The sequence below is a fragment of the Hesperophylax consimilis genome, chromosome 11 (genome assembly GCF_061612785.1).
Source record: "Hesperophylax consimilis isolate HC1 chromosome 11, BYU_Hcon_1.0, whole genome shotgun sequence".
In the NCBI taxonomy this organism is placed as follows: Eukaryota; Metazoa; Arthropoda; class Insecta; order Trichoptera; family Limnephilidae; genus Hesperophylax; species Hesperophylax consimilis.
The window spans coordinates 1398837-1420154 of NC_142846.1; the positions used below are offsets into that span (position 1 = coordinate 1398837).

At 35.0% G+C, this 21318-nt stretch overlaps 1 protein-coding gene across 2 annotated transcripts; it reads left to right on the top strand.

The window, feature by feature from the left end:
• The first annotated feature begins 7294 nt into the window (after positions 1-7294).
• On the top strand, positions 7295-13242 carry LOC149419622 (uncharacterized). Of its 2 annotated transcripts, none has more exons than XM_089637187.1 (2): positions 7295-10556; positions 12138-13242. In XM_089637187.1, the coding sequence occupies exons 1-2, from the start codon at positions 10531-10533 to the stop codon at positions 13171-13173; spliced, it is 1062 nt and encodes a 353-aa protein (XP_089493313.1). In that variant the 5' UTR covers positions 7295-10530; the 3' UTR covers positions 13174-13242. The 2 variants fall into 2 exon arrangements, with proteins under 2 accessions (XP_089493313.1, XP_089493312.1); XM_089637186.1 differs by having other exon boundaries at positions 7295-8275.
• Positions 13243-21318: the final 8076 nt, after the last annotated feature.

Genomic DNA, 21318 nt, shown 5'->3' on the forward strand with positions numbered 1-21318 from the left:
GATGATCAGGGGTAGCCCACTTCTGCCTGACTTGCAAAGTGTGCAGATACTCCACACGCCATTTTTTCCAGAAAGACTGAACCATACTATCCAATAATCGTTTGCGCTGAGCGAAATTAATTTTACTGCCCGTCGGGATAGATGCAGGTAAGTATTGTAATGGTGTAGTCATTAAAAAATGCGCAGGTGTTATGATTTCCGGATCAGGGTCGGAAGATACGGCTGTGAGCGGGCGAGAGTTCATTATGCACTCTATTTGCACCAACACAGTCTGAAGCTCCTCATAAGTGAGAAGCTGAGTTCCGATCACTCGGTATAAGTGAGTTTTCATGCTTTTCACGTTAGACTCCCACATACCTCCGAAATGGGGTGCGCGGGGTGGAATCATTTTCCACTCGATACGACGCTTGGCGAGTTCTCGTTTTAACGCGGGCTCATATTCCGATTCAACTAAAAACTTGTAAAGGTCATCCAATTGTGCCTTTGCACCCACAAAATTGGTACCATTATCCGAATACAAGCACGACACAGGGCCACGCCGTGAAATAAAACGGCTGAAAGCAGCCAGGAAAGCATTTGAAGTTAAGTCAGAGACCAACTCAATATGAATGGCCTTGGTCACAAGGCATACAAACAGACAAATATATGCCTTCTGCGAATGTTGTCCTCTCCGACGAGCCAGCGTAATACGTAGAGGACCCGCGTAATCAACACCGGTGTGAACGAAGGCTTTTGCTTCAGTAATACGATATGAAGGTAAATCTGCCATCTTTGGGGTAGGATGTGATGGATTTGAGCGGAAGCAGCAGTTGCATTTCCGCACCCTTGCCCTAATAACCGTCCTAGCATCTAATATCCAATAGCGCTGACGTAATATAGACATAAGAAGTCCTGGACCGGTATGACAGTTCATGACATGAAAGTGATCTATGATAAGATTTACAACACAGTCATGTTTAGGTAGTAATACCGGATGTTTAACCTCAAAAGGTAAGTCCGATTTAGAAAGGCGTCCCCCGATACGTAACAAATTGTCCTCATCAAGAAATAAAGACAAACCCTGAAGCCTTTTGGAGTGGAATTTGCCTTTCTGAAGTGCAGCAATATCATTTGAAAAATGAGCATTTGCACGGAACGAAGTACAGCCTTTTCAGCAGTCACAAGATTATTGACAATTCCAGAGGAAGGTGATATCTTTTTTATGAATCGGAGAATATAAACGACACTCCTTAGTAGTTTATCCCAAGTGGATATACGCTGGGCCAGTTCACCCAGAACCGATTGTTCACCCAGAACCATTGCAGTGAGCACATTAACTTTGTGTTCAGGCATTTCACCGGTATTGGTGGGGCGAAACGGTTTTACTGGCCATTCCAAAGGTGGGTGGCGAATCCATGATGGGCCGTTCCACCATAAATCATGCGAAACGAGTTGAGAGGGTAGCATGCCACGAGAAAGGCAATCGCTCGGGTTTTCACTACCGGCGACATGGTAAAAATTTTCCGGAGACAAATTTTCCTGGCACTGAGCTACACGATTGCTAACAAACACCGACCAACGATGCGGTGAGGAATGTATCCAGGAGAGCGCAATGGTAGAATCTGAAAACGCGTATGTTCCTGAAATAGAAAGACGCGCACGATAATTATCTTGCACCGTCCGTATTAATTTTGACATCAAAACTGCGGCACAAAGCTCCAAACGAGCGAGAGTTGTCACTCTCGTGGGAGAAACCTTTGATTTTGCACACAATAACCTCACTGAAATATTTCCAGAGAGATCAGTGGTGTGCAAATAAATCACGCAGCCATAACCATTCATGCTCGCATCGCAGAAGGCGACAACGAGCACTGTACTGTCCTTTAGGACGCCAACATGGCGGGGAATTTTTACTGTCGAAATTAAAGGAAATTCCTGTGTGAGAGCCGAAAACCTTTGAATAACGCTCTCAGGGGGTATATCATCCCAACCAATGTTACACAGCCATAGCTCCTTAATAAGTAATTTCGCATACAGAATGACAGGGGCGACCAAGCCGAGAACATCGAACAAGCGGGCTACTATGGAGAGTATGTTCCGCTTCGTGCACTTCTCCTGAACATAAGAAGACGTAAAGAAGAAGCTGTCATCAGCTGGTTCCCACGAAAGGCCTAACACCTTAGGGGCATTGTTAGAACCAACAGTAAAGTCCACAGGGCTTCGGTGCGAATCTGGAAGATTCTCAAGTACCACTGAAGAATTACTAGTCCATTTTACCAAATCAAAGGCACCGGACTTAAACAACGAGATCAATTCTCGCGACAGACGTACGGCACTGGGTTCATCTACAATAGAATATACCAGGTCGTCCATATACAACTTAGACTCTGCCACATTGGCAGCGTCCGGAAAATGTTGTCTCATATCCTGGGCCAACTGTCGAACAGTGCGCATTGCCAAGTATGGACTAGCTGTTAGTCCGAAAGGGACCCGATTGAATTGAAAGGTTTGTATGGGATCGTTGTCCGCGAACCGAAATAGAATTTTCAAATATTTGCGATGCTTGCTTGGAACCTCAATCTGCAAATACATCTGCTTTATGTCTGCAGTAATAGCAATGGGAAAAAGACGAAAGTCTAACAGAAGCAAAAACAGATCGGCTTGCAAATTCGGACCAGTATAAATCACGTCATTTAATGACAATCCTGTATGTGTCTTAGCGCTCGCGTCAAGTACAATCCGAGGCATAGGTTTATCCGGGCGAGTGACAGCGTGATGCGGAATGTAATATCCGTCATCGGTAATATCCGACCTTGAAACTTTTGCTAAATAACCGTTTTCAATGTACTCATGAATAACTTTATTATAATTCTGCCGCAAAGCCGGTGAATGTTTAAATTTTCGCTCCAAAGCCATAAATCGGCGCTGAGCAGTAGCAAGGGAATTACCCAATTGCTTCGGGTCTTTACAGAAAGGTAAAGCAACAGAATACCTTCCGTCGACGGTGCGAGAAATGGATGATATAAATAAATTCTCACATTCCGTCTCTTCCGGACTTAGAAATTGCATGTTGGGTATTTCCTCTAACAGCCAAAATTTTTGTACTAAGTCATTAAGCGCAAGTGCCGAAAATGACGTACTTGTATTAAGCACATTACTAGGGTAGTCACCCATTAATACAAAACCGAAAGTAGTCGCTAATGCCGGAGGTTCGCCGTTACCAGATTCAACCCTGTTCCCTAAATAAATATATGGGAACAGTTGTGCACCTAATACTATATCCACGCATCCAGGAATATTCCACGTTAAGTCAGCGAGAGGTATACCCTTTAAGTAACTCATATCACCCTTGGTTATATAGTGATTAGGTAGCTGATCTGTAATACTGTCAATGACAAGCGCATAAATATTATATTTATTATTCGGGTACACGCGGGACTCAATGTCCAAATAAACGTAACCCAAAATTGGTTTGGATGCTGAACCGATTCCTTTTACAAAGGAATTGTTTAAAGGAATGATTGGTAAGTTAAGGATCTTGCAACAATCAACAGTAATTAAATTGTTCTGTGAACCGTTATCCATTAAGCACCGAACAATAACTTTATTTCCATTTTTACTCTTTGCGAATACTTGCGCGGTTGATAATAGAATCGTATTATGTGTCGCTTTCACAGAAAGGGAACATGAGTTATTTATGTTTAGCGGAGGTTCTTCTAATTGTGTATCACAATTTTCGGATGTCCCTGTAGATGTTCGCGACGTGTGTGCGTGGGTACTTGATGGAGTTTTAGCATTGTTATCAGCACTGCCAAAATGCAACAAAGTGTGATGACGTTTTTTACAAAACTCACAAGTTAAAACCGATTTACACGCGTTTATTGTATGCCCTCCACTAAGGCAATTTACGCAAGCATGTTTTGACTTTATACATTCAAAACGCGCCTGTGAAGAGCTCATATTTTTAAATTTAACGCAATCTTTAATTGTATGATTAGTTTTATTACAAACAAGACAACAATTTGTGCGCGAAGCCGTAAACCGAGGTACATTCTCGTTGCTAGCAAGGAACGATTTAAAATTTTTATTAGAACGAAATGATGACGTGGTGGACAGTTTTTTACCGGCTTCATTTGAATTGCCTAAACGTTCTAAAATCTTAACCTGATCTTGAACAAACGAGACTAAATCGTCATATGTCGGAATCTCTTTATTCCTGACTGACAGCTCGAAAATCTGTGCGATTTGAAAATCAATTTTTCTAAATGCACAATGAAATAAGATAAAATCAGTTAAATTTTCAATCTCTAATTGTTTTAACGCTGCTACTGATGCAGAAAAATTTTCAATAAAAAAGTCAAGACTGCCAGATGTATTTGTACAATTTTTTGCATCAAGAATATTATTTAAATAATGTGTGCCTAGTGCACGTTTATTTTGAAATTTGTTTACCAAAGCATTCCAGATTATATTGTATGTGTCACCTCCAGGTACAATGCCTGCAGTAACCTTTAAAGCGCCGTGTGTCAATTTACCAATTAAATATTGAACACGCTGGGCGTCGGTTAATTGTCTATTATTATGTACATTAGATTTGAAAGCTTGGTAGAAAGTAGGCCAATTTCCCATTTTACCATCAAATGATGGTAATTCCAAAGGTGGCAATTTAATAATACAATGATCCCGCGAATCGTTGCGTGACGCGTTTTGAAGGTTAAATCGACTTCGTTTGACCTTCAAATAAATATCATCAAATGCATTTAATTGTTGGAAATCCGGTTTAAATGAGTCGTCCAAAGTCAACTGACGGTCGTTAAGTTTGTCAATAACAGTTTCAAACTGAACTCTCAAGTCTTCAATCATATCCGACTTTGTCATGAAGTCTTCATTTTTTCTTGACTCGAAGGTATTTAAATTATTTGATAAATTATACAATTCATTCATCCGCAAAAAAAGATTTTCCTTTTTTGCCGTCAAAAGAGTCAACGTTCTATCCTGAATATCTCCAGAAACTTCTTCAGTAATTCTCGGCATTTTTAATGAGATGACAAAATATTCTTCACCAAAAAAAGTAAACAATAATGTTGTAAGTATTGTAAATTAGAATTCTCCAAAAATTACGACAATTCCAATATATTATATCTTTCGAATCTACCAAAGAATACGTAAAAAAACGAAACTAAATTCACTATACCTAAATAATATTAAGTAATTTGAGCTTTAATGAAATTTACCAAAAAATACGCAAATTTCTAATGCTAGAAAAATTATTTATGTATGCTAGAAATTGGTACTGATAGGTACTTCTTAAATCACCAAAAAAAATTACGTGAATAGAACATCCATTTATCATGTTTCCAAATCTAAATCACTAAATATTAATCAATTTTCGCTAGCAATATATCCGAGCTACGTAGGACCAAACTTATGGATGATGATCTGGCGTGTAGGTAGCACAGATCATCTAGAGAATATAATATTTCCCTATGAAAAATATATTGTGGATTAATAAACTATCTCTGCAGGGAGAAAAATAACAAACCAGTCACCAAAATACAAATGAACAGAAAAACTCACCCAAGAATGGCATTCACAAATGGAGGTCTTCTATTTTTGTCATCAGCTTCAGTTTCAGGCAGCAATCAGCAATCACTTTGCATTTGCACTCGAAAAGGTTATAAGGAACAACCAGCTCACAAGAGAGAAAAATTATTAATGATAGAGATGAATCAGCACATTCATCGTAACACACAGTGTCGAATTTGTGACATTTTATTTTGTCAAAAAATATATATTTTAATTATTTTTATCTTAAATAGACCTCTTTTGACGAAATATCATGTCTCAGATGAATCTACTGAACAGATGTAACAGGTGACCGCAATTTGGTTATCATTCACCTGCAGAGAAAACACTATGCGAAATTGACAAGAGATGTCGCTTTTTGTCTATTCTATTTTTAAAAATTAATTAATTAATTATGTTTGTATATTAAAATAATTTTAAATTAAGTTTTAAATCTAATGCTTCTCCACTATTAATATAAAATGAGCAACTTGTACTTATCTCGATACCAGGGATTTATCAAAGATTCTCTTCCAGCGAAGAAATTCCGTATCTATTCTACAACATTTCATTTACAAAATTCTCCGACCTCAACTTTATTTATATATACAGCGAACAAGATGTCATTAAAAGATAACTGGCTATTCCGATCTGCTCGCCTCCAGTGCGACAGCGGTTCTCCATCGATATAGTTATTATAATTTATTCAATAAACACCGTCCCTATTGCCACCGGCGGGTTCCTAGAATCACTTCCCGCGATTTCCATAAACTATTACTTTGTTAGGAGGGAGAAGGGGATAAAAACTTTCCCACAATTGATCTTGGAAAAATACTGGGCTTTTATATCCGTCCAACTTTCGCAATATCCGATTCTTTGAATCTCTCGACATTTTAAACAGGGTGACTCGTTCGCCAATAACTCAAGACTTTCCCGGTACAGTTAGATGTCATTGATACGAAAGCGTAACTAAATATTTCAGATGGCAGACATTGTCAAGACTTTCCCGGGATAGTTAAAAGTCAATGAAACTAAAAACGTAACTAAATGTATGCAGATATCGTGAAGACTTTCCCAGTACATTTTAAATTCGTTGATACTAAAAACGTAACTAAATATATGCAGATATCGTCAAGACTTTCCAGGAAAGTTAAAAGTCATCGATACTAAAAACGCAACTATATATATGCAGATATCATCAAGACTTTAGCTTGGAATTTGAGCAGGTTTTTCAATCTGGAATTTTTACTCAACACAATTATTTTAAGTTCACAGTGTTAATTCCATCATTCTATAAAACATGAAACCAGCATATATATAAGTCGTATTAAAGTGAGAAAGGATGATGATGAAAGAAGTTATTGCTACATTATTATTAAATTTTATTAGATTGTACCAAATTTCCCACAAGCCCAAGTTACCTTGAACTTTGTATTCGTCGTTGAGACCATCTTTTATATGCCCCGCAATAACTCCCTTTTAGAGTTATTTCCCTTATAAAATCCACGGCCAAATCTTTAGTGCCTCTGTGGCAGTACAAAACTTTACCCAATGAACAAACTTTCCAGAATGTACCAGACAGCCCGAACGGTGCTGAAATTACCGGGGATTTGCTTCGGCCTGTTTAAGGAAGTCTGTTAGAAATTGGAGTTTGTTGGCTTTGCATAGATGTCTCTGTGTGTAGATGCTTGCCTTTCCAATGGACTGAAGTTAATAAATAAGTTGATAGTTTTTTCAATAGATGTCGCCATAAATGCTCCCCTGCTAAAAGTCAATAAATAGGTTGATTTATAATTTTCTTCCTCTTCTGCAATAAACATTTCTGGCGAAATAAGTGGTTTAAATTTCTACCTGGATCCAAAATTATACATTGGACCTTCGTGCCGCATCCGTATTATCGATTGAATCGCGGATGATAAAAGAACCAGCAAACATCTTCAACATCCAACATCAGAGGGGATCTTCAGAAAAACGGGCAAGTGACCATATCCCATATACCTACCTTATTTTCCCAGGCAGGAGAGCATGATTTATTACACAGCCGTATTTCTTTGTTTGTTTTAAAATTGAATCGGGCTGATTGTTACCAAGTGTTGTTTGAATTGATTTCATACCCATCATCGAAATTGTAGTAAGCAATAATAATTGTTACAACAATATAAAAAGAAGTTAGAATACAAAGCAAGTATTTTAAATTTCTTAAAAGATTTATTACGAGCGGTTATATTTGAAAATCCGTTAGTTTAAATTTCGAAAGTTACCGCGAGTCGGTAAAAACACCAACCCAGCCGCGAAGCAAGCTGACGCATGCGCGGTGGAGATTGTGGAGAGAATAACAATAGTGTCAAATTGTTTTCTTTTTGACAGCCATCGAGCTGTTGCATTTATAAAATTCAGATAAAATTCATTGTTTATCGGTTAGTTAGTAAAGTTCTGTGATCAAGGACAGTGCACGTGTAGTGATTGATTACAAGTGATTATCATTTGACAATACGTTCTGTGAATACCTCCTTTCTTGATATTTAAAAATGGATCTCAAAACTTTGATTAACCAGCGTGGAATTTGCAAGGCGAAATTAACTAGGTTCAATGAATATATAAACGGTGATAATTTGTCGCAATCTGAAATTGAAGTCAGATTGAAGAAACTTGAACCAATTTTAGACACTTTCGACTCATTACAAGATAACATAGAAGCAATTTCGCCGGAAGAATTAACCAAAACAGAAAGGCAAGCATTTGAAAATTTATATTATAATCTTGTTGCTAAGGCTAAAGATAAATTGTTAAATAAAGTTCAGAATACAACATCACATAACATACGTTTGCCTATACTTGAGTTGCCAAAATTTAATGGGAGTTACGAAAATTGGTTGAATTTTCGGGATACCTTTGTTGCTTTAGTTGAAAATAATCCATCTTTAGAAGTTATTCAAAAATTGTATTATCTGCGATCATGCCTCGAAGGTGACGCAGCTAAATTATTAACCTCACTTCCAAATAACCAGGAGAACTATCATACTGCATGGGAAATGTTAACTTCTCGCTATCAAAATATAAAAATTATTATACATAAGCACGTTGAAGCATTATTTAAATTGCCTGAAATAAAATTTGAAAATTCCGTAGCATTAAGGAATCTTATCGATGAATCCGAATTACATTTAAAATCGTTAAATAAGTTAAATATACCCACCGAAAATTGGGATATCATGTTAATATATTTATTGTCGCGAAAACTAGATAGTGAAACTCGACATCATTGGGAAGTATTTGCCACAAAAGAGAATCTACCCACATATAAAGAGTTTATAAAATATTTATCAGATCGAGTTCAGATTTTAGAATTTGCTGGGATTACTGAAGGAAAATTTAATCAAAATAAAACTTTTCCTTTCAAATACCGAAAAGAAGCTATGATTTCTTTAACGCCTCAAATGACAAAATGTATTATTTGCAAGGGCGATCATAAGGTTTATAATTGTAAAAAATTTTTAATATTAAATACTAAGGATAGAATTATAAAGATACGTCAAGTAAATGCGTGTTTGAAATGTTTGTGCTTGGGTCATAAGCTAAAAGAATGTAAAAGTAAATACAATTGTCGTATATGCGAAAATAACTCGCACAATACTTTGTTGCATTTAAAAAAGGAAACAGATAATTCGAAGTCTCAGGATAAGGATTCACCATCAACATCAAATAATGAACCTTTAGTTACAAATCACTCTACGAAAATATCTAATAGTTTTGTTTTGTTATCTACCGCCGTTATTAAAGTGTTGAATAATAACGGAAATTTGATTAAGGCTAGAGTTTTATTGGATAGTGGTTCTCAATCCAATTTTATAACAGAAGAATTTGCAACAAGGTTGCAATTAAAACCCAAAAGGGCAAACATACCGATTACCGGAATCCAAAACAAAATATTGAATATTAAAAATAGCATAAATTTAAGAATTTTCTCGAACTATTCACCGTATGAAAGAGACATAGAATGTCTCGTTTTGAAAGAAGTAACAAGTCATCTGCCGCAAATTTCTTTACAGAAAAAGGATGCCAACATACCTGATGGTCTTCAGTTAGCGGATCCTGCCTTCTATGAAACAAGCTCCATAGATATGCTACTCGGAGCGGAAATCTTTTGGGAAATTATGAAGCAAGATCAACTTCGAAATGGAGACTCAGGACCCATATTACAGAGAACTGAATTCGGATGGCTGGTGTCAGGACCCATCGTCACAACAAAAATAAAAAGGCCAGTAAAATCTTGTCAACTATCATTAAATATAATCCATAAACAGATTGAAAACTTCTGGAAATTAGAAGAATTCCAACCGGTGAAGCACCGGAGCCATGAGGAGCGAGCGTGCGAGGAGATTTTCAAGGACACTTATAAAAGGAATGACAATGGTCGTTTCATGGTAAGCTTACCACAGCGCCCCTGTGTTAAACAGTTGGGAGAAACGCTGCCCATGGCGGAAAAAAGACTTTGCAATTTGCAAAGGAAATTTTCTTCAAATCCTGACCTGATGAAAAAATATAAAGAATTCATGCAGGAATATATAGACTTGGGTCACATGACCCAGTGCGAAGCACCTTCTAATGAAGATTGTTATTTTTATTTGCCACATCATGCAGTATTGAAAGAATCGAGCACTACCACTAAGACTCGAGTGGTATTTGACGGTTCAGCAAAATCATCCAATGGTATATCGTTAAACGATGCTCTCATGATAGGACCTGTTTTACAGAAAGATTTAGCCGCACAATTGATATGTTTCAGAAAACACCAGTACGCGATAACAGCCGACATTGAGAAAATGTACAGGCAAATATTGGTGCGACCCGAAGACAGAGATCTACAGCGAATAGTATGGAAAAATTTCCCGGAGGAGGAAATTCAGCATTATCGACTTAACACCGTTACCTACGGTCTGGGGCCGTCATCATTTTTGGCAACTAGATGCCTCCAACAGCTGGGAAATGAAAATATATCATCAAACCACAAGGTCAGTCAGATTATAAAGAATAATTTTTATGTGGATGATTTAATTACTGGAGATGAAACTGAAGAAAACTGTTTAATAATTAAAGAACAACTAATATCCATCATGGCATCCGCTGGGATGAACTTAAGGAAATGGCGGTCGAATTTGCCCTCGTTATGTTCGAAGGAAGAAAACATGTCAGATATGATTATTAGTACAGATTCAAATGACAACAAAATATTAGGCCTGTCTTGGAACAATCAGCAGTATAATTTCCTATACACAGTGAAGTTATTAAAAAATCCAATTAATAGCAAACGACAAATACTGTCATGCATTGCGTCCATATTTGACCCGTTAGGATTAATAGGTCCTGTTACTGTTATTGCTAAATTATTGATGCAAAAATTGTGGCAGGCAAAGCTTCAATGGGATGAGCCCATTCCATATAATATGTTGAAGACATGGGAAGTATATGTGAATGAACTGCCTCAATTAAATAATTTAAGAATAGGTAGAAAGATAATATGTCAAGATCATGTAAATTTACAGCTACATGGATTTTGTGACGCCTCAGAAAAGGCATATTCGTCCTGTGTTTATATGGTGTCTACTGACAAATTGGGTAAGAAGTACTCCAATTTGATAATGTCCAAATCACGGGTAGCGCCTTTGAAAAGTGTTTCTCTACCCAAGTTAGAATTATGTGGAGCCATATTACTGACAAGACTAGTGAATTACATTAAAGATGCTCTATGTAATCCGGATATACCTACTACATACTGGTGTGATTCCCAAATAGTACTGTGCTGGATCAGGGATCAGCCGGTAAGATGGAACACTTTCGTTGCTAATAGAGTGGCGGAAATCCAGGAAACCAGTCAGCCGGAGCAATGGAACCATGTACGGTCAGAAGACAATGCAGCAGACGTGCTTTCCAGAGGAATCGGCGTTTCACAGTTATTAATTTCCAGCATTTGGTGGCATGGTCCAGATTGGCTGACGTTGGATTCAGCGTGCTGGCCAAATTCCAACTCATTTTGTATTGATCCACCAGAGATCAAAACAAGCTCGGCACTGTTGTCTGCTGTGAAACAGGACTGGGACATTTTTGATAGATATTCCAATTTTTCCAAATTACAGAGAGTAACAGCATACCTTAATAGATTTATTTTTAATTGTAGAAACCCTTCGCAGCGCCGCTATAGTAAATTGACAGTTAGTGAGTTGGAAAATTCAGTAAACAAATTAATATCTCGGGCGCAATCATACTGTTTCAGAGACGAAATTCGAGTTTTAAATAATGGAGGTAATATACCTAGGAATAGTGCACTAAAGTCATTAGATCCTTTCATTGAAAGGGATCTAATTCGTGTGGGGGGAAGGCTCTCCAAAGGTAAAATGGTAACCGAGGGCCAGCAGCACCCAATTTTGTTACCTTCGCATCATAAATTAACAGAGTTAATTGTAAAACACTATCATTACTTGAACTTACACTCGGGAACGCAGTCATTATTGGCGTTGATTAGAATGAAATTTTGGCCGATTAAGGGAAGGAATGTTGTAAAAAAAAATAATAAAAAAATGTATAATTTGTTATAGATGTAATCCCAAATCCGAACAGCAGTTGATGGCCGACCTGCCAGCTGAAAGAATAACTGAATGTAGGCCATTTCAGATAACAGGAGTGGACTACTGTGGACCAATATTAATAAAGTCGGGTATTCACAGAAAATCACATAGCGTTAAATCATATATTTGCTTATTCGTATGCATGGTCACTAAAGCCGTGCACTTAGAAGCTGTGCTGTCCTTGAGCGCAGAGAGTTTTTTAAACTCTTTGAAACGGTTTATCTCGCGTCGTGGTAGACCAAGCAAAATGTTCTCGGACAATGCAACCAATTTTAAGGCGGCTAATAATGAACTAAGAGAAATTTATAATTTTTTAAATATGTCTAATGATAAAATTGATAATTATTTATCCACATTAGGAATACAATGGCAATTTATACCAGCTCGTGCGCCGAACTTTGGGGGGCTCTGGGAGGCTGGGATAAAGTCAGTTAAGCATCACTTAAAAAGAATAACCAGTATCGCTTCATTAACTTATGAAGAGATTAATACGGTGTTGTGTCAAATTGAATCTTGCTTAAACTCCAGGCCACTGTCTCCCTTATCAAATGATCCTTATGACCTTAATCCCTTGACTCCCGGTCACTTTCTAATAGGAACTAGTTTAGCGGCGATTCCAGAACAAAATTTGGAACATATCACATTCAATCGATTAAACAATTACCAAAAACTAATCCAGATTGTACAATTTTTCTGGTCGAGGTGGCGGAAGGAGTACTTAGCAGAACTTCAAACCAGAAGCAAATGGACCAATAGGAATCAAAGGCAGATGCGGTCTGGCGACATGGTCGTAATAAAGGAGGACAACGTCCCTTCTTGCTACTGGAGGCTGGGACGTGTGAGCGCCGTTCATCCTGGCGCTGATGGAAGAGTTCGCGTGGCGACCATCATCACGTCGAAAGGCATCATCCAGAGGGCCATATCAAAGATCTGTCTGTTGCCAATAGATGACAACGAGGAGTTGAAAATGTCGACACCCCCACCCAACGGACCAGACGCTGAGTAAGCGCAAAATAAAAAAAGGTTTTGTGCAAAACAATATAAAAAGTTTCGTGATAAAAACAATATAAAATTTTTGTATATTATCATAAATAAAAATAAAAAATAATAATAATAAATTAAAAGAAGATAAGGAAGAAATAATAATAAATAAAAGGTAAAAACAGTGCATAAAAAAGTGGATAACAATAAAACTTGCGAGTTTGATAAAAAATGTACAAAATAAAAAAAGGATTGTAGATCCGTATATACCAAGAAAAAAAAAAAAACACTTTAAAAATGAACGCTTATAAACCGAGATAGCCTGCTGGCTATATGTAATTTCAAACTACACAAATACATCTGAAGAAACTAATTATAAATGTGGTAATGAACTATAGAAAAACACAAACCCTTAAGAAGGATGACCAGGAAACCAGCGCTCCATGTTGTGTTGTCTATATTATTTGTTTTATGTTTGATTATTGTTATGATTTCTGTTAGAACAAGGTTATTGGAATTATCTTAGTTGTTAAATTATAGTATAGAATAGCTTAGTGAATTGCATGAATTTGATTTGAACGAAAGTAATAATTTTAATCTCATAATTAATTTGTATAATTTTAGTTAGTTTGAAATTGTCATTTCGTTTTTAGAGTAGTCTTATGTTTAAACTTATGCTTAGAAATAGGTTACCTATTATTTCAAATATTTATTGTTAATCAATTTTTTTTTGTATTAACAGTAATAGTAAATAATTACTATTTTTGTTTCTTCCAAATTAATTTTGGCATATATGTAGATATTTAGCTGCTTAATTTTTATTCTTATGTTTTGGGGTTTGTTTCAGAAAAAATGACCTCCAATCCTTTTTTCGGGGGGAGTTTATGTTAGAAATTGGAGTTTGTTGGCTTTGCATAGATGTCTCTGTGTGTAGATGCTTGCCTTTCCAACGGACTGAAGTTAATAAATAAGTTGATAGTTTTTTCAATAGATGTCGCCATAAATGCTCCCCTGCTAAAAGTCTAAAGTGCTAAAAATAGGTTGATTTATAATTTTCTTCCTCTTCTGCAATAAACATTTCTGGCGAAATAAGTGGTTTAAATTTCTACCTGGATCCAAAATTATACAAAGTCCGTTGAAATAAAATAAAATATTTCAAAGTTGGAATTCGTGGCTGCTAAACCTGGTAACATACTGGTGTCAATAAATTTCACCAGCATGAATTTCACGTACGAATATTGCACTACCTGAATTACTATGTTCACAAAATACTCGTACTTGTGCTCAAATTTACACATCTCAAAAAAGCTAATAGATTTAAATGTTAGTGTGTGAATGAATATTTTTTACGTTAACTTCACAAGGCCCTGAAAAATGTGATTTCCCTCATGGCCAGTGTCATCGTTCAGGATGCTGTTTGAAGTATGTTAAGGAAAGAAAGGAGAAAATATGAGACGTGGAAAAACACCTGGGGGTCGTGTGTCATGGAGTGATGTACGTATGAATCCATCTGTCATAATGCGGTGAGGGCAATGGGTCGAAAGATTCCGGCTGAAGAGATCAAGGGATCTTCCTCAACCGGCCTCTCCGGTGAACCCTGACACTTTTGCAAAGTCTCAAAACGTGGCGAACCACTTGGGGTAACCAACGGCAGAAAAGAGAAAAAAATAGGTTAAATTGAAAAATAATATTTACAATAGTTGTGAGAAGGCACTATACTTCGTTTTCGGCAAATTTTCAGTCTATTTTTAAGCCTGAACGAAAGAAAAAATCCAAAAATGACTAGATAATAAAAAAAAACAATGCATATTTCATTAGAATTTCGTTTCATTTTGACGACAAAGGAACTTGTGAGAAATCATAAATTGGCAACTCTGGTCCACATTTACGTTGGAACCGATGCAAATACTTTAATGCAGGATTTTAAAAACCGGTAAATTGTTCATCAGGTTCGGTCATGGATGCATTTTTGAACTTTGATTCAATACGATAACATCAGTGATGACATGCTATCATTTTACCTAGTATCCATATACACATTTTCATATGCATCATTAAATTTGCGCATAAATTTCATGCTTTTCGGTAGCTGCCGCTAAGCAGTCAAGCTAAAATTAAGTGAAGAGATATTAATTCTTCCCACGCTGAAGCATACGTCGTCAAAGTCCGCGCAGGTAATCATAACAAGTAGTTATTCTGTAAGTAGTTATCATTTTTTATTAAATAAATCTATTTACTATTTAACCAATATATGGAGAAAAAAAAGTTTTTTAAAAACATTTAAAATAGGCTTTTACTAGAAATTTTCTTGTGTAATAATTTTTTATATGATTTCCACTATGCATAATGATTACCGCAGAGGATACTGAAGCACTAAATTAGAGAAAACTATGATTCCAAAGAAATTCCTAAAATATTTAATTCACTTACAATCCGATGCCATATTTTTGTTGGCATTATGCGTAATCAACCACCTCCTTGATATAAAAAGCAAGTGTAAAACATGTTTTAACAAGAAAAAATACAAGGCAAAGTATGATTGTCACTTTTGCAATACTCATATGTGTTTAGAGTGTGGAGACTAATGGTAAATCCCATAAGGAGCTGATGATAGCGACGACCCGTGTCTTCCTATTCTTTGGTTATCCTGTACAAACCCAAATTTTTTGAAAAGTGAAATCCGCAAGAGTCCCAACTGCTACCAACCGTCTTGAGCCAGAGATACTGGAGCATCCCCAATCGGGATATTTTGTGAGGCTAAAGGTAGTGGGGAGGGGAAGGAGATGGGGTAGAGGAAAGCGAGGGAGTACCTGGCTATTCAGATCTGGTCACCAAACACTGCTAAAGACATTTCAAGCAACGTTTCAATTCTGAACGCTGGTCTTACACCAGGGCGATACTAAGAGTATCTTTCACTATGGAATGTGCTGCAAGTGTACTTTATATTATTTTATATAACTAAATTGTGAAATAATATAAATTCATTAGATAACATTTACTTGCGCACGCTGGGATATGTTCACGCGAACTTCGGATTGCAAGTCGAGAGCCTTACCGCTTGACCACTGAGGCCGTCAATTTAAATGCAATTTATTGTGACTAAAACTTCCTTCTACATTACCTACCATAGAAAACGGAAACTATCCAATAAATTGAACCCGCCTCCCAAATTAGATATTGTTGTCACTTACATATATGTTAATATTTATTAATATATTTTTTTTATATATTTATTATGAATATTCAATTTACAAAAACCATTAAAAACTTTCTTCTACAACACATAAATACTTGTCACACCTAAACATAACCACGTAAACACCTCAGCACAGGTTCTCCTAGTGAGGTGTTCACGAAACATACAATATTACTCACATACAGTTTCACCTTCTCAAACCTACCTTACACACAACATATTATAGTTATAAGTTTGAAATATATCATGTACAAATATAAATAATTATGTGAACGCTGTAAATATTATACAGAAAAAAAAAATATTTAGATTCATTGAATATATCTTGTCTAATGATTTTAGTATATATTAGTCATCAGTGGAATAAAAACCAAGTCACTTTTAGTATATGATAGAATAATAAGAATCAAAGTCAAGGTCTAGTTTGTGTGGGTGGTTTCGGCGTGGTAGAACTTTTAATGTATGATATGAATATAATAAATTTATAACTGAACAGTTAGTATAATGGCTGTATATATATAATACACGCGGCGGCATCTGTTGCTGCCATCAACTACCACTATTAATCAAGATTGCAAATTTATCGGTTAACCTTTAGCGGCGCCCGGAATATCATAATTACATGCGTTTAATAAATTACAGCTTCTCTGAACTTTGGCGAAGTCTCTTGGTCATAAGTTAATTTAGAATATTGCTTATTCAAGGTCTGTCTACTGCCTGCAGCTGAATTGGGTCAATTTAAACAATACTTTCCTCATCTACCGCTTTTTAAAAGTACTTACTTTATTATATCTTATCCCGAATTACGAGTATATAAAATTTTAACACAAAACTATTTAAAAATTGAATTTATGAACCAAATTTGAATGCCCACTAAGCCGTAACTAATAGTTTATTGTTCACCTTGAAATAAATGCATTGATTTGTTTGTATTTTAATAGTTATGTGTATTACGAGTGATTAACTTTAACTAAGAACATTAAAAAAAATAATTGAATATTATAAAGGTACAAAAAATACTTAAAAAATTGAAAAATTTAAATAGAAAACAAACGAAAAAAATATGTCTTTAAGAAATAAAAATAAGAACATTAAAAAAATCTTAAACAGTAATAAATACCAAGGCAAAAAAAAACAAAATAAATAACCATCACGCCGTTTCCCATCGAGGGTGAGCAGAGAGGACGGACCGCCAAAAAACACGGTATTAGTACACGCCCCTTGCCTCATTCACATTCATACATACTCTTCTATTATTCCGACTCTTGACATGGCCCGACTCAAGTACCTGATTTACTTGATTGTGCCATGTCTTTTTATGCCATTCCTTTCTTCTTTCAAAATATCTGAGCGTTCCTTTCTTAATCTTACTCATAACTCTTACATCAGCCTTGCATTCTCTGCGAATGACCACATTTCTCACACGATCATACGTGGTTTTTCCACACATTTGCCTCAGGGATTTCATTTCTACAGCTTTCAATTAACATTAAATAAAATAACAATTTATTGACGACAATATTAGCGATACTTAATGGAACAGTTAAAACAGAAAATTCAGAAAGATACATTTAAATATTTTTTATGACTTTTTAAATATTTTTAAATCCCAACGAAATGGTGAATTTTCTTGGAATTTTGGAATGCTCCCAAGGTATCTAAAATATGCTAAAAATTACTTACTTAGAAGTTGTCGTTAAAAAAGTACAATTTTAGAAGCTAATCTAGCATCAAGCTAATTGTCTTTCAAATAATTGCATTTAAAAAAAAATAATCTTTCTTAAAAATATTTTTTAATACCAAACATATTTTAACAAAAAAACTTACCAGAACATTTTGACTCGGAACGTCCATAATTTTGAAAAAAATTCGATATTTTTAAAACATATTCCTTCTGTGTAGGTAGTAAGTAATAAAGCTATCACATCACTTTTTAGACCGTTTGTACAATAAAAAATATTAATATTTTTTTAAATTTTCAACTGTCAATGAAAACATGCCGTAATTCGTAATCATGCGCTAGAATTTTATTTAAATATTTTATCCATGTAAGAATGTATAAATATTTGGTACAAACTGTGTAGAGTAATTATTTATCTTTCTGTGAATTAATGATGAACATAGCACATATGTAAAATGTATTGTCGCCCAGGTCAGATCTGTCCTTCAGAGGCTATAATGGAATATGATTTTTGTGGCTAGTAATGTTCTTCCGAGGCGTGACGGGTTAAGTTAGTCCGCCATATATTAGTCCTTAATGGCTCCACCGCGGCTACATCCGCGCATACTTATGGGACTGATGGGAGATATGAGGTAACTAGCAGGCACTATCATATGCGTATGAAACCAATATTACACAGGATTAATGGGAATCCGATGAAAAGATTTATTATTATTTCTGAATAAAGCAGGCAAAACTAACCCTCACTGAAACACAAAACATAAGTCAACTTTAACCAGTGTTAGCCTTATTTATAAAAATTCCCTGGAAGCGTAAAAGATATATTCTGAGATGTTAAATAACTGTAATGTTAAAATTATTTTGAAGGTAAAAGTTAAATTACTAAAAAGCTGAAAATATTTTTATTTTAAGCTTTCATTGGCCACTGTAAAAAATTTAACTCTGGCTTCGATGGAGGCTTATTGTATTTCAAATGAAATTAGCAACAACTTCTAAAGTATTGAAAAAAAAAACTACAACGAAAATTTTCAAATTACTCTACCAATTGTTAGCAATCATCAATTGTTTTCTACTGCCCGTTTTAAATCAGGTCTCAAAGGGCTAATTTTAAAATTTAACCTTTAAGCCTCGCCAATAAAAGTAATACAAATCATTCTGATTGATGTCGTAAAGGCAAATCTTTGGTTTTATAGCGGAATGTGGGAAAATACAGGTGTAGTGTAAAGAAAAAGACAGAATGCAAAATCTCTTTTTAAAATTACATCGTATTAAATTAATTTATGGGGCAGAATTTAAAAAGCACGGAAAGCATTATAATAAAAGATCACTTATTTAAACCATACACATCAAACTGTTGATTTATTGGACAAGTTTTTGACAAGCAATTTAATTCATCAGTAAAATTGTGGCGGAAGATTAAATTTTTTTAAATACTTAAGAAAATAAGATTTTTAATACGGTGCCTTAATACTTGAAAATGTATGTTGTTGGAAAAGATATGTTGATAATATTTTTTGCATTTGGTTAGGAACAGAAAGACAACTTAAAATGTTCTTATAAATTACATAAAAAAATTCAATTCACACTAGAGATAGGTAAAGATAAGAGTTTAAATTTCTTAGAATTAAATTTGACATTAAGAGTTACTAAAATAGAATTTCATATTTTCCGTAAAGATACATACACAGATATTGTTATAGATAATTCATAAAATCATCCTTTTTGTCAAAAAATCGCGGATTTCCACTCTATGATTAATAGGTTAGTTACTATTCTTTTGTCGGTTCAAAATTATACTTTAGAATTAAATCTCACTAAACAAATAGCATTTAATAACGGTTATTCTAATAAATTGATAGTTGAAATACTAAATAAAAAAATTAAATATAATATCTTCAAACGGTGTATTTACCCTATTTCTAATGATGGAAATAAACAATAACGTAGAATTCTATTTGTTAGTAACGAAACTTTCAAAATTATAAATAAAACATTCCTGATACTATTCAACCGGCGTTTTACACTAATAAAAAAAACAAAGAAATATATTCTTAATAATAGAGATAGCGATAGTCAAACAAAAAATAAGGAGTTTATAAACTCAATTGCAATTATTGCAATTTCTTTTACATAGGTAGAACGAACCAATAGACTTTGATTAAATGGAAATAGTGAATCTGAGTTTGCAGATCGTATTTTGAATAATGATCACACTTTTGATAAAAAATCAGGTCTAAAAAATACTGCACACAAGATATAAAGCTTCACAAATAATTTTGAAATTTTAGAAATCAGAAAACATGTTTATATAAAAGCAAACTTAATTAATAAGCAAAAAAATCTTTTAAATATTTACCCACTTAACTGGTCTTTCTCGTTTAACAATATAGTAATTTCTAATTCTGAAAAACTCCGTTCAGTCTTACCCCTCCTCACTCCTTCCACTGTTCAATTGTAATCTATATTTAATTTTTGACTTAGGTATATATTTACTCCTGATGAGGTGAACTTTGTTCATGAAACATGTGGAGGTTATATATATTAAAGTGATGTGAACAAAATTATTTGTGTTATAATATAATAGAATATTTACTTTGAAATTTGATGAATTGTTCAATTTCTTGGAAACAGCGCATCCTTACAGTTTAAGCAATGACAGGCATCTTGTTATAATCCTTTCACTTGGTTTTTGTTAATATTTTTTTATAGACACAAAAATATTTTTCTAGTTTATCATTTTTTCAAGAAGGTTTTGCTAAAAAAATACGCTTATATGTAAAGTTTGACAATATGTGGTGAGAAAACATTGTATAAATAGTAGAACTCTATCTAGAAAAATTGAGTAATTCAGTAGCAACTACAAGTACAAGTACAGTTTTCGAAACATTTCTTTTTTTTTTTAAATTCTTACGAGTCCTAAAAAGTACCTACAATATTGATGAAAGAAAGATATTCCCCCGAAAGAAAGCTCTGACGCTATCAAAATGTGTATGGGTTATATATTGCTTCTATGCTATTCACTGATGTGTATATCCTCCCCAGGCTTGGTCCGTGTTCACGCTCGTAATATTTATCAAAAACTTCATTATCACGATGTCGACTTCTCCTTAGTGATCCACGAGTACATTAAAAACATAGCTAAAGCTCCACGACTCGTCGTAGTACGAATAACGATGTCTGATTTCTCCTTTCTTTTGCAAGAACCTAGTGGACCTTTTTCAGTATTTTCAAGCGACCTCGCCGTCCCACGTAATAAAATGGTATACAACTTCGACTTTAGTACGTTCCAAGAA

Excerpts from the sequence above, each read along its gene's own strand:
- LOC149419622 (XM_089637186.1), top strand. The coding sequence starts at position 8,073 with ATGGATCTCAAAACTTTGATTAACCAGCGTGGAATTTGCAAGGCGAAA. Across the intron at positions 8,276-12,137 it reads GAATTAACCAAAACAGAAAG|ATGTAATCCCAAATCCGAAC; the intron begins GCAAGCATTTGA and ends AATTTGTTATAG.